This window comes from Trachinotus anak, unplaced genomic scaffold, assembly GCF_046630095.1.
Source record: "Trachinotus anak isolate AG129_WGS33_773 ecotype Australia unplaced genomic scaffold, CSIRO_AGI_Tana_v1 ptg000018l, whole genome shotgun sequence".
Lineage (NCBI taxonomy): Eukaryota > Metazoa > Chordata > Actinopteri > Carangiformes > Carangidae > Trachinotus > Trachinotus anak.
Window position 1 is genome coordinate 1,057,377 of NW_027273869.1, and position 15,162 is coordinate 1,072,538.

At 41.9% G+C, this 15,162-nt stretch overlaps 1 protein-coding gene across 6 annotated transcripts in view; it reads right to left on the reverse strand.

Annotated features, from left to right (window-relative positions):
- Window positions 1-2,356: 2,356 nt before the first annotated feature.
- The window catches only part of LOC139634904 (protein bicaudal D homolog 1-like), a 40,218-nt gene continuing 27,412 nt past the window's right edge, over window positions 2,357-15,162 (reverse strand). For 2 of the 6 annotated variants that reach the window (XM_071501637.1, XM_071501636.1), the window contains exon 11: window positions 2,357-14,512. In XM_071501637.1, the coding sequence (XP_071357738.1) occupies window positions 13,477-14,512 (1,036 nt within the window). In that variant the 3' untranslated portion in view covers window positions 2,357-13,476. The remainder of the gene's footprint in view (window positions 14,513-15,162) is intronic. The other 4 variants (XM_071501639.1, XR_011694098.1, XR_011694099.1 and 1 more) reach the window with 4 other exon arrangements.

The window sequence follows — 15,162 nt, forward strand, 5'->3', positions numbered from 1 at the left end:
TATGGTTTCATACGTCAGAATTTTTTCTTTACATACGCAGCTTTCCAGCTTTGTGTGTACACCACATTTCAGTATGAATTCTAAACAAGGCTTTGTACATGAGGCCCCAGTTTCCACATCACTTATTAAGGGGCACTGCAGTTATTTAGTATTACACTTTCATATTGTAGTTTAAACACAGTAGTTTAAAAAAAGAAAAAATAATGGTCAAAATCAAAGCAGCAGAGGGCGAGACATCCTGACACTGAACACTGGATCCTTTTCATGAGTCCCTCCTTTTAAGGCCCTGATCAGACAGAGCGCCTTCTGCTGGTTCCAAGGGTTTGAAGCACCTGCTGCAGCTAACAATTAAAAAAAAGAGTAGTGAGGTGCAACGACTGACTTCTCCTTAGCCTAATCATGACTTTGTTGTGAGGTAGACACAGATTTTCCACAGGCAGAGGCCACTAGCTCGGGCTCTGATTGAGGGTGAGAGGCTCTTCCCCAATCAGAGATCTGATCATGAAAACATGAGACCTGCAAGTACTAACTAATTTGCCTCCAGGCCTCACATCCCAGGTATCCAGAAATAGCTAACACCATTTCTCTTCCATGATTGGTGTCTCGTAGTGAAGGCCGGCCTCTCAATTCTCTCAAGTCCCTTTAATGCTGACAAAGCCTCTCTCATCTGACATGGAAGTCGGTGTTACTGATTGGGAAAAAGCACAGATGATGTTGGACGTTTTTTTTCTGCTCTAAGCTGAAGTTTTTTCAACAAGGTTTTCAAAATGTGAGGCATTCAGAGAGGGCACATCTGTAGAAACATCTGGAAAAAGACGCCTCTCTGTAATCAGGTCCTACGTAGCCACTTCCTCTTTCCAAATTCACATCTCCATTTTTTAACAGACTCTCAGTTGTAGAATGAAGTAGGATGAAGTGTCAAACACTTCATTCTACTTCTTCTTGATGACATCACTATGACATCAGCATGGTTCTTCTCTCTTGACAAAGAGAGAAGAACCATGTCAACCCTCATGTTAAATTGTTCTCTGGGAGAGCAGCTTCAGTACTATTGTGTTAACACCATTCTGTAACAGTCACAGTCACACGCACACACGCACACACGCACACACACAGAGGGCTAGATGCTAAAAGCTTAAAGTCTATCTGACTGCTTAGTCCTCAGCTTTTTATTCATTTATTTATTTATTTACTTACAGGCCAAGACTCAAACAGGAAGTAGGTTGTCGTACAGAAGTTGCTGCTCACACACATCCTTTTAGTTGGATTTCACAGCACACACCCTGCAGATTTCGGCCTTAACTATATTCAAACACACACACACACACACTGACGAAACCCCTGCACCTCAAAGAGGAGTCAACACTGCAGATCAGCTGTTTCTGAGTTTCTGTCCTGCTGATTCTTTGTTGAGTGACTTTTCCAAAAAAGGCTTTTGAAAGTTTTGAACTTTGAGATGTTGAAGATATGATTGATGCTGTTTAGGACAGGATCACATTTTTAAAACACTACTCACATACACCAGTCAGCCACCACATTAAAACTGGTAACTTGTTTTATTAGTCCTCATTCCTCACAAAGGTATATTCCAAACTTTGTCTGAAGTTATGATGTTTCAGTGGTCTGTTCATCAAGTTCAGTGAGTGTCTTCCAGTGTTTTGTTCTTTGCAGAATTCCCTCTTTATGTTTTCCTGGATAGTGTTTCCATGGTGAGCAGTGCAGGGATATACAGTTCATATAGAGAAACAAAGAGGATTAAATGTATCTGAGAGGCCCAGGGTGAATTCTGTTTGTATTACCCCTCATTCATCTCTGCAGGTCAAGTCTGACATATTTTAAAAGCATTTCAAAGAACTAAGTCTACAATTCAGTTTATTCAATCATTTCATTCACATCATTATTCATAACAGAGTTTCCTTTGAGTTTTCTCTGTAAGTGAGAAGTAATAACTCTGCTGCAGCTCCAGTGTCAAGAGCCTCTGATAAGAGTACAAACAACAGGGATGGAAGGCTAATAGCTAATCAATCACCACACACACACACACACACACACACACATTTACATTTACATTTACATTTAAGTTGTTTTTATATCATATTTTACATTATAAAGACAGACACTTACTGGATCACTAAACATGTGCTTCATACAAATAGCTGGAGATTTGCAGTGTGGATTCAACACAGGCAACAGTATAACTGATGAAGAGCTACAGTGAGTAATGGAGAGCGCCCCTTAAAGATGTCAGGGATTATACACCATATACACTATTTTATATCAATTTTCCAAAGGGTCTACAATTCCTAGCAATGCTTCCTGCTTTGCCACAGTGTGTTATATTAATCCAAACCACAGCTGTAGACCCAATTAAAAAACATTTATTGAGTGAATAGACCATAACACGACACATTTGTCCTCTCAGTACCAGCAGACATAATAATGGCATGCAGTCTTAGATTCTTCTTCATATATTTGACTAGAACCAAACTGAATACAGTGATGCACAAGCAATGTCTGCTTCATGGATGATCCGACCCGCCTCTACTTTATACATTAAACAACACTTACTGAACTGGTTCAGAGCACCTGCCAGCACAGCATCACATCTGTGTGAAGCCTAACCAGCATGCAAAATAACATCCCACAGACAAGTGTCTAACAAAGTGTTAGGTGTGTATAAGAGAGTTGAACAATGAACAGAGAAAGGGAGTAGTGAATAGGTGGGGTGATGAAAAATTAACAGCTAACAAAAAGCCTGCTGGTCCTTGTCAGCATGAAATGGCATACTTACCAAAGGAACTGGGCTGGCCCTGAGCAGGAGAGACCAGACCAGGTGCTAAGAATCAGTTCAAGCTGAGCAGGCCTGTGGAGGAAAGCCTGTTCCCTTGTCCTAAATCCACCAGCTCAGTTGTTGTTATGTAAGGCCAGCTGCCCAGGAGTCCCTCTAGGCCGATTATTCAGTCCAAACTCTCTTCCTGTGCTAATCTTAAATAAACGTACTGCATCAAATTCACAGAAAAACATGGTGTATGGACCCTGCTGAGTTGGTCGCATGCTCCAGATGCGTTTGCTATAGAAGCAGCTCTCAGGTGGGCTGGTTGAAGGCAGTTGTCGGGGTTTTAGAAATACTGAGATCTAGGTAGGGAGGGAGGTAGGTTACTTTATTTGTACCCATAAGTAGATTTGGTTTGCAGTAAAAAGTCACTCAGTCTTACACATATACAGGCTAAACAATTAGTTCAAATGATGCTTGTGTTTTTTACTCTAAAAGACAGTGAAACATTTCTGTAAAGAGGTTTGGACTCCCCCTTTACATCTGCTGCAATGAGCCACTGATGCTCACACATTTACGCCTTCTAGTGGTTAAGGTTAAACACACAGGCAGTCAGTTATTATTTTGCTCCACAGCTGTGATCGGGACACTGATCGGCAGAAACATTTTAACATAGTTTAGGAATTCATCTAGTGGTTTAGATTTCTTCAAATTTCACCACAAAGATCTCTGGTCTTCCCAGATCAGCTCCTCTGACTCTTCCGTTGTTAAGATGGGCTGAACTATCATAATATCATTTTAGAGACAATGATGGAGAGAGGCGTGCTGACACATTACTCATTAACTGTCCCAACCAACCATACAGGAGCTTACTTTCTACTTCACAGTTAAAAAAATAAATATTCACATATTCACACACAATAAATCATTTTATACCCACAGGCAAATGACTGCCACTCTACACATTCAGCATAAAGAAACAGAGCAAATACAGAGTAAGTATGGCCCAGGACTAACTGCAATGACTGAGCAGAGTCATGCTATTGCTATAAAGCTTTAATTTGAAATAGCTCAGTGTTAAGTGTATTCAGATTTGGTCATGTGGAAAAAATATCTCCAGATGTAATGGCCATGAAATTTGAATGAGCACTTCAATGTTTCAGTTCTCAGATAATGGGCCCAGAGTATTTGGTTCACTGTTACGTCTCTTCTGATCACAGGGGCCTTATTGTGTCTCGAAGTTTAGGCCTTTACTAGGATCTCATCTCATCCTTTCAGGATCTTTGTTCCTTTAAGGAGATATGGAGACGCAGAGAGAAATATGTTTTGGTCGAGTTTACTGGATTTGCTCAGTCGTCCTTCAGCTTCATCCCTCACCTCCACAGGCATCCTCACCTTTGGGATACAGGATCTTCTTCCCCCAACAGAAAAAAATGGCTTTTAATTCCTTTTGATTTCTTTGAGAAAGCTGTGGATGAGATCACAGAGGCCACATCTTTTTCTCTTTCCATATAACATAACAGAAAAAGCATGTGTCAGTATGTGCAGTTTATTTAGTTAGTTTAAGGGAAAAATATTATGAAACAAACATATTGCAACAATATTGCTTAATGATGATTGATCTCTTCTACACATATGGAGTACAGAGCAGTAACACCCTAACAGTACAGTTTTCACCCTTCTTTGTGACTTCAAGCCCCCATCTGGACCCTCAGACACAAAGTGGAAGGACTGATGCAGCACTGCAGTGTGTGGTGGAGTCATGAGGTGAATAAACCCTCTCATCACATCTGTCCTGTGTAAAAATCCACTCGTTATTAGCTTCATGCCAGAGTCTGATCAGAGCTTAAAAACCCCGATTTGGGCCTGAGGGGTTCAGATTTCTAAGAACCTGAAGTCAAGTAAAGTTCACTGTGGCGATAGCTGGTCCTTTTCAAAGGACACACAATATTTTTTCTCCCCAGACCCAATCTCATATCCTGTCTATGTCCACTCTACACAGAGGCCATGTTGATTGCTGATGCACTATCAGCAGCAGTTTGATGCTAACATCACACACAGCAGGTTTTGGAATGCGTTGTTTCTGTTTGTGCTTCTCCTACAGGGATTTCTCTTGTTTTAGTGATGAAGAGGCAGGTTCTATGTGAAGCAATTACACATGTAAAACACAAACAGGGAGTTATGTTTTACATGGGGGTTAAAAAAGCTGTAATCTTTGAAGCATCAAAAGCTAAAATATTTACAGCGGATTTGATGATTGAAAAGACAAACTGAATGAATGAGTATGTGGATAAACAGGTGCTGGGGTTCTGGCTGCGCCTGCAGCTTCATTTGGCACTGCTCGCAGCAGCAAGTGTCACAGTGTCACTTCTGCTTCTCCAAAGCAATGTCAGTGTGAGCCAGGCACTCCTCATAGAGGCATTGTGGGATGGTTTTCTGGTGGCCATGGTCCTCTGGAGAAAAGGTTGGTGGGTGAACAGTGTCACAGGTAAGGGGATCGGGGGTTGTGTTCCACAGGGATGGATGGGGGGTGGGGGGCTGACAGGAGGCACTCATGGCGGGCATCTGCTGTGCAGTCGACACTCTGCTGCTGAGAAGAAGAGGCAGATATCACGGTTGAGCTACAATGTGAAACATAGGTGTCCAGTGGCTTTACATAGACCATAATTCCTTGCAGCCACCTGCTGAGTAGCAGGGCAGGGTTTGGTGGGAATGCTGTGTTCATGGATAAAAAAATGAGAAGAAATGTAAACTTAGTCATCTGAAACACTCTTTTTTTTTTTAGCATTCATGCTTTATTGGACAGATAGAAGACAGGAGAAGATTGACAGGAAATGCAGGGGATAGAGAGGGAACATGCCACGCAGCAAAGGACCCAGGCTGGAGTCAACCCACTGTGGTAAGGACGCAGCCTTGTTAGTGATCAGGCTTAACCAGGTAAGCTAACACCCCTAAAACACGTATTCTTTTGTAAGATAAGATAAGATAAAAAATACTTTATTTATCCCTGTAGCAAAATTCGCATTATCCACTGCCTTTATCTGAGTTGTTCAATAAAAAGTCTAATGGCAGTGCTTTGTGAACATGTACAATTATTACATTCCTGAATGCTTTGTCTGTCATTGATGCACTTCCATATGCTTCACACTGGTGCAGTAGCCAGGAGGTGGGGGGGCCTTTCTTCTGTGTGGAGTGCAGACATGTCTCTATGTCAGCCCCCACAAACACTCAAAGGATACACAGTAGAGCTAATGGATGGATGACCTAATCATTAGCCCACATAATGTCAGCAGACACTGAGGATGACTGCAGAGTCTACAGCTATGCTGAAGGTCTGTGGGATTGGATCTGGGCAAAATTGTGCTTGAACTAATTGCTAATGTCAGCACTGTAAGATGCTCAAGCTCACAGAGTAAATGCTAATATGCTGATAGAAGCAGGTATGAAGTTCACCATCTTAGTACAGGTATTGGACACGTTGAAATTTCTGACCTGATGATGACCCAAGATGAAAAGTCCAATAGTTGTAGGTACAGAAGTCAGGGGATCACAAACGTAATTAGGATTTATCCTATGGGGATAATGAATGTCTGTTTATGTTCAGATTTCATGGTGATCAATCCAGTGGTTCAGATTTTTGGTCTGGACCAAAGTTGTAGCTGACACACCAACATATTGACTGTTACCACACCTAACAACTGAAAAACGAACAGTGTATAATTTCTTACATACCCCCCACCTTAGCCCTCCTTAGCAACCCATATGGGCGGATAAACAGTATAAGCCATTGTTTTATGGGTCTCATTCACCATGCAACAATGGGACCTGAATATAAGTCTTTACTGCATACCACATTCTAATTATATTCTAATTATATTCTTTAACATTATTCCTTTAACACTTTTCATTAGAATATGAAGTCCTCCTTCCAATATATCTGGGATTTAGTCTTGCATTTTAAAGGAGCACTCAACTGGTCTTCAGACTCGAGACAATATTTTGGGTCGATGTGTTCTATGATCTGAGAAAAAAATGGGACAATTTGACACAAGTGGAACGATTTGGAGAGGGCTGTCCCTCAAGTCTGCTGGTCGTTATGTGTGTGTGTGTGTGACTGCGATGTTGCTGTTACCTGTCGACAGAGCTGAGGAGGCCCAAACCCTCAGCTGTGGGGAGGGTAAGAGGAACGGCACTGTGGCAGAAGACTACTGACAATCTGCAAGAAACTGACACTGTTAGATGGACACAAAACACAGACGCACAATGTCACAAAGTTAAAATAATAAAGGCTGGTCCAAAGGAAGAAAAGTAAGGGCTCAACACTTACCATCAGTAAGGCTAAGGTTGGTTTGGATTTAGTTTTTTGATGGATGGTGAGATTACGAGTGAGATGACACTTTGTGTTGAAGGGCTGTGTAACCTACATATACTGTGTAATGTTTAACTTATGACTATGAAAGGAAATTATAAAAATGCATATTCCAGGTGTAAGAGACCAATTATCAACCACCATATGACAAAATACAACACACAAGGTATTAATTCATAGATATTTACAGTTAGGCTATATTAACATAACACTGTACAGTTAAAGCTTTAAAATACTTGGTATTTACACGTGCATATAAAGTGGTCAGAAAGCAAACAGGCATTGGACACATTCAGTGGTATGACATTTAACAGTCTGGATGTCTGAACAGTAGGACATTAGCTCAGAGGTACTGCTTACATAATGCACGACCAGCACAGGTTTGAGTTTTGAGTTTTAGCTACACAGACATTTCTTAGAAATGAGTGGATTTGAAATGCAGGGGCAACTTCCTCTGTCTAAGAAAAGCAATGTTAGCCCTGCAGAGAAACCCCAGTGGATTTATTTTCCTTAGGTAGTTGGGGCTGCTCATCACTGGTCCAATGATGTATTTAACAACAAGAAGACCAAACATGGCAGCCAGTTAATTCCAATAAGGCTCAACTGGAACTCATCCTCAAACTGTAACGGTTTAAAGTTGGTGTTCCTCCAACTCCAGTGGTGATGGTGTTCCTGATCCTCGCTCCTGCCAGTGATGGTGAGGAGTAATCCTGCAGCAGAACTACAGTGTGTTAATAGAGAGCAGAAGACCTGATATCACCTCAGGATTAGATACTGTTCCACTAGCTTCTGTTACTCATTCAAATCTCAGACTGAGTCATAACTGTTAGTTTCTCCTTTATCCATGATATTACCCAGACTCTTCCTTTAAAAGAGTCAAACTTTTACACTGTCATCCCTGGTGTCTAAAAGACGTCCACACCCTTCACCCCTTCCTCTTCTCCTGTTCTTACAGCAACATTTGGACTGGTCACACAAGCCTTGGGTCAGTCTGCAAAGGTCTGAGGCTTCTAGGGAGTGATGTTTGTTAAGACAACATAGCATACATAAAAATGTATAATCTCTCAAGGTTACAGTATGTTATAGGATGTTAGTAATTTGTGATTAACCCTGACAAAAGCTGTGAGATTTGTTCTCACTTTGACTCTGTTGTGTTACAGCATCGCTCCTGGCCTCCTGAAGAGAACCACGGGCAACAGGGAGCACAAGGCTAGGCTTTTATTTGGACTCTGTTTAGTGTGGCAGACTTTTTGAGTTATTTTAGCTAATCTGTTTTATGTTTTATTTTATATACAACACTCATAGCCACAAATCCACCTACAGCTGTCACAACCAAGAAGTGTTTTCACTTCACTGATCCATGTTAACAAGATAATACATATAATACATGAAACTTTTCTTCCAATCGAGAGACCAACCTTGACGGGATACAGATAATAGGGTGCTGTGAACACATTGGGTTCACTGTTACAGTCTTAATGTGCAGAAGTTTCATGGTTATCTAGTTAGTTAGTTAAATAGCTGCCTTTTAAAAATTCTAGTCTAGAACATATTTGACTGTCATGGTAATAACTGAAGAGGAGGAGGAACTCCCACCAGGGCTTCCTTATTGCACTGCTTTTCACCTGTTCTCCACCTTGCACTTGAAAACATACAGTTCTTTGGTTCTGCCCCCTGAAGACCACTTCTATGTTGCTTTATGAAATGTCTGTATGACAAAACTCATTTCATTTGGCTAAAGTTAGCATTCTCAAGAACACCTGATGAGTGTGCACATGATGACACTTAACACCAGTCACCTGTCGGCCAGACTGGCCAATCAGCTTCAACACATGTCTGTTGCATGAACTCTTTTCCCTTAGGTCCACAGAGATTACTCTGAGACAGCATATGAATGACACTGGTATTCCAGTCATGGGGCAGAAAACAACATTTGACAGACTTCTTATTGTTTCTTGCTGATTAAAATTTAACACAGGTTTGTTGGTCTGAGAGCAGGGACGTGTGTCGCTGAATGAGTGTGTAAGTGTGTGTCTGTTTAGATGGGTGGGGGTGGGGGTGGGGGAGGGTCACAGAGAGGAGAGCACACTGGGTTCCTTCTTTTACCTCAGCCAACATACAGACACCCTAGATGCTAATATTCCTTCATTTTGAGTCCACTTTTTTCTGCCACAAATAAACATAGCCTCTCTTAAATGTCCAACTGAGATGTGAATGAAAGTAGATAAACCATAATATAGGACATATTAGTCTATTTCAGTTATAAACCTGCAGCACATCTGATTAGAATATTTCAAACTAGCATCAGGCATCTTTCTCTTAATAAAAAATTGACCCCCAAACCAATCCCACATGGCTGAGGGTGTGTTCTTAGTGATCAATAAGGTCCCATTGTTTGCCTCATTCTCTAAAATTCATCAACATTACTGCTGATAATTGTCAAAATCACACTGTGGTGTTTTACATTTCTAAGGTTTTTCCTACTTCCCAACATGCTTTTTCACTTCACTACTGTGATATCAGCTCAATGCTGGCATGATGTTCTGCATCATTATCTCCTACAGACTGTGGTCATTTCAGACACTGAACATCTCATAGCATTTATTATGGGGAGAATTTTACATACTTGACACTCTTACTGACCTGTAAGGCAAGGCATGATATTATATGATGTTTTATGAATGTGAAATCTCAAAAAACATGATTTACCTCGACTGAGAAAAAGCATCAAAAGTCAAACAGCATTGTGAATGGCCATCAGTACTAAACTGCACTAAAATTAGCAAACACCTGAAACACCAGTTTGATCCTTTAATGGAAGTAATGTACATCTCCTCCTGACTATATGATCTGACAATACTCATGGAGGTCATGCTTCAGAGAATGGATCATTTCTGGTACTGACTGGAAGTTGGGTATAGATCAGGGAGGGATGTACTGGGAATGAACATTCATTCCCACAGTAGGTGCATCTAAATTATTTTATACCCATACCTCTTTCAAAATGTATGATTAAGAAAACATTGATCAAACAGCAGCTTAACTGCCATTTGGACCTTAAAAACCCAAATGCAGACACAGAGCTTTGATGGTTTAGGTAGGAAAAAACTGAAGGCAAGATATGAGAAAGATAACTTTCAACACTGCCAATAAAGTCTAAAAAATAAAGCTGCCTGTCAAATGTGATTTTGCCCCATGTTGCATATTGAAAAACTTGTGTGTTGTAGGCATGAAGGTACATCCATTTACAGTATTAGACAGGGGTAAATATTCAGACAGCAATGATGGGCTGAAAGACAGAAGAAGAGTGGCATTTAAAGGTTCCAATGATGGAAAGGAGGAAAAAGGAAAGTGTACTGTACGATATGGGCTGTATGGACAGGTCCCAGACAAAAAAAAATACTGACAATACTGAAAGTATTATCTGACAGCTGCGTCATTATCCACCCCACAGAAAGTGATTCAAGACAAAAACAAATACACAAAGACAGCACTTTAGCCTGAGGTGCATTTGTGGAAATGAAAAATAAAGGAAGCACATTAAAAGGTTTTGTGTCCAGACAAAAGACAATCAGCCAGAACAGGTATTTGTTATTAGGCTACACTGTGTTGGTTAGGTATGACAGGTTCTGTAAGGCACACACAGACACAGGGAATACGGTACCGTGTGTTGAACTGGTGACCTCAGATATGATGTTCGTCAACAGTTAAAGTGTATCAGTACATTCGAAGAAATAAGTTTGCTGTCAACTCAGTCAAATGAGAAGATCATCATCAACCGTGAGTCGAGTACAGAGGTAAGGATGTACTGGAGACTAGGAGCTAGCCTCATGCTGTGGGTGGTTGCTGGAGGGCGTATTCTCTGCTAGTATTTGGGGTCTGAACAATAGAGGTTCTGACCTTCAGGACAAGCGGCAGAGAGGGAAACACTGCTCGTGTTGTAACTAAATAAAGATGTCTGAAATTTGCTATAGCTACAATATCTACCATTCATCAGAAAGTTAGGGAGAGTGTGACCAAACCACTGGCAAAGTGATTGCAAAAACACTCCACCTAAATCTGAACTGAACTCAAATTCAGTGAAAAGGACCTGTTCTTATGTATCTGGCTTCACTTTTAACAAGCTGCTACAAAATTATAACACAATAATAGTTAGGCTAATTTATGCTGTCATCTTGTGTAATGTGTTTTCTGGTTCTTTCCACACACCTGAGACTTATCTCTGTACTGAACACACAGATGAAACTGATAATGTCTTTTCTTGTCAGATGTAAAACAAGCGTACCTCTTAAACCTTAATATTGTTCTTTTAAAATTGACTTGAACCTTAGGTGCAACCAAGGTCTAACACAGGTCTAACCTGGGAGGTCTACTCTCCCAGCTAAATAATATCACAATATTATCATAATAAGTCACTCTGGTTTGGTTGCTGAGGGATTCCAGGTCAAATAATGTGTTTCACATTCCCTGAGTTTGGTGCAGTGCCATGAACCTTGACATAACCTGAATACATTCATTCTGTATTGCTGGACCTCTGCAGATGACCTCAGAGGCACAAGAGAGTGCTACATTGGAGGTGTAATAGTTAACTGAATTCAGCCATGATGGTGTGTGTTTGATCACTTCCTCTTCCTGTCAGCGTTTGGATATAAAGATACTAAGTAATGTGGTCACACTGTGTTTGAATCACATGGTTTGTTGAATAAATTCCTTTAATTCATCAAATGTTTTATTATTTTTGAGAAAAAATATTCACTGTGAAATCTCTAATTTAAAAATCAGATCACCCAAAACTATTACTGAGATTCATACCATCCTCAAAACCACCCTGTTGTATGTGGAACAGCAACTAACAGGTGACATGTTAGAGGCTGATTAAGGATTTATTTTGAATAGATGATCAGTTTTTTCCCAATATGATAGTTACTTTACCTGTGCTTTCAATAATCAATCCTCTTGTGGCATGTCCAAACAAAACATGAGTAGAAAGCAACTCAAACCTCTGAGACACACCCCACTTTTCACAGTGACTAGACTTTAGGCTCCCAACTGATCCTACATTTGTCATATGCCATGTTTGAGTACTCTCTACTCCTCTTCCTCCTTCTCAGAAGTTTACAGCTTTCTACACTGCCTGCACCTCTATCAGATACATTTTTCATACGGAAGGGGAAGGACATCTGCGGAATAAGAGCATCCAAATGCTGACATGCATAGCTGAGTACATGGCTATAAGAACAAACCACTGGGTGGTGCTAGAGAGGGACAAAAACTGCTAAGGGTTGAGTTGAGATGATGACAACAACCAAAGGCAAGAACTGATGAATAGTCAATGAGACACATGGACTCATGCTGGAAAGCAGTGTCCAACCTGACAAAATATCCAATGAACACTACTGACTAGTTAATTAATCCTCATCCAACTCTATTTCATCATACAAGGTGTGTGTGCGTGTGTGTGAGATTATTGAGTGGAACAAAGGTGGAAAACTCTTGGAGTCAGTATGCTTCAAATTTCTTGTGGGAAGGCTGAGCAATGACTCAAACACCCTTCCCTCACACACTTCCAATATCGGAATTTGGGAAGTTGTCAACAATTTTTGTAACTTTTCGAAAAAACTATCCACAACCATGCTGACTTGAACACAGCAACTGGCCAGGTGTGTGCAGGTGTAAAACATTGTGGGCTCTTTTGTACCTTTCACTACCTTTCAATACCATTAACCCCACCTGGCCATCCAATATATAAACACTTTTGATTTCAGACATGTTTGGAGGACTAGCCCTAACCTAGTTCATTTGAATCATACTGAACCCTTAAGTATCCAAGTATAATGCAGTATATGGGACTCACTACTTTTTAAAAGAGTGGATATTACACTAAATATAGAGGACAGTATTTAATGTATCATGGCCCTCATTCAAAGGTATGAAAGTGGCCGCCAAGTGTCCAATCATTGTCTGAATGTGTCTCTTTTAATCACTTCATGCATGTGTGGTCTCAACCTGAATAATCTAAACACCAAAAATTCCCATTAAAAAGTCTCTTTTAACACCCTCCTGTGGACCAATCAGTAGTCTCAGAATAAAAGGAAGGCGCTTGTGCTCCTCATGTCAAATCCCTGAGCAAAGTCACTGAACATTCAGAACCCATTGGCCAAGGCTTAGGCACAGGAAAACAGGGAATGGGAAACAGGAAACCACTCTGTCCTCCTCTCTGTGAGCCCCCAGTCTTTCAGGTGAAGAAAAGAGAGGCATGATGGGAGTTGCAGTTTTCAGTTTCAATAGGGAGCTTGGTGGAAAAGGCTGATAGCAAAGGATTTACAGTAGGGGATCAGTGGCGGGGCCGGTAAGAACTGTAGTATCTGGGGTACAGGGGTGTGTAGTGGGCTGAATGGCTGTAAGAGGTGGAGGTGCTAGAGGTGAAGTAGGAGCTAGAGGGTGTAAAAGCAGGAGAGGAGCTGTAATAGGCAGATGAGTAGCTGTGGGACGAAGAAGGGGAGTGGGAGGAGGAGTAAGGAGAGGACGAGGAAGGAGGGTAGAGGACAGCAGATCGTGTAAGGCTAGAGAGAGGCCGAGTTCGAGGTGAGGGGCTCCATGTGGAGCGCCTGACCCCCAGATTAGGGGATCGGTATGGAGAAGAGGGGGCAGATCCTGGCTGGGTTGGCCTGGTGGTGGTGGTGGTGGATGGGGGAAAGGTGTGTGTGTCTGAGGTGCAGTTCCTGGATAGGCCCAAGCTACGGGGCAGAGTGGGGGAGATGTTGACATTGAAACTGTGGGAGTCAACCACAAACGTCCGCACCCCCAGGGTCCACTGGGAGTGAGCCAGCCTCAGAGGCGTTGAGGGTGGGGTCTGCGTCGAAGGAGTGGAGGGGGCCTCCAGAGATGGGGGGCTTCCTGGCACTAGAGGACTAGCCATTGAGGTGGCCACTGGTGATGACGGACTGCCATGGGGTATGTGTGAGGTAGGGGAGGTAAGAGCTGAAGCCAGAGCTGCAGTAGCTGCACTGACGATGGACGGACTAAGGGGCACAATGGGATCAGCAGGAGGAATTGGGGTAGGACTAGTAAGGCCAGAAACAGGGAGGCTGCCTGAGGCCAAAGCTGAAGTGGAGTCTTGGGCTGGGTTGGAGGCCGAAGCCGAGGATGGGGCACTTACTTTGGGGGTTCTAGTCCTCCCACGGGTCAGCCTGCTCGCCCGGTTGCGGTGGGTCTGCTCTTGATCAAAAGCCAAATCCTCCAGGCGCTGGGTAAGGGCCAGTTTTTGCTGGATGGCCATCCGGAGGAGGGAGTTAAGAGTCTTCTTCTCATCCTCAGCTGCAGCCAGCTGTCTCTGCATCTCATCCAGCTGGGTCACATACTCGTCACACCTGATGAGAGCAAGGATTCAGCAGGTTGAACAAGAAGAAAATGAAAGAGGGGTGGAGTCAGTTACTGTGCCAGCCAAGAAACAGACCTGAAAATAGCATCAATCTTCTTACCTAACTCACAACATGTCAATAAGCGTATCTCCCAAACTGTCAAACTATTTCTTTCATACCTAAACATTTGTTGACTGTTGGATGGGGAGATAAGGTAGCTTACAAATATTGATATACTGAGATGTTAAAGAACTGAGGGGTAACTGCTCTGTGTTTTCTTGAATGCAACCATAGAAGCCTTGATGTTGCAACATTAATTGCTGCATTGATTATATTTTTCGCCACTTGGGGGCAGTGTAAGTGCAAACATACCATTTCAGTCTGAAGTTATGGCATACTGAGTTGATTTCTTATATATTCACCTGACAAAAAGTGACATTAGTATACATTTGGAGTCACATTAATGGCCAGTTGGAACAAGTCACTCTCCTCTCAGCTCTGTTTTGGTCCCTGAAGCTGAACCATTCAGCAAAAGTGCAATAAAACCAAAACTATGCTCTAAAAGAGGCTCAATAGTAGAGCTGAGGGAAACTACTCTGTGGCTTAATGACTGTAACCATCACGGTTCACACTGCATGTAGTCGTCTGTTGCTGTTAAT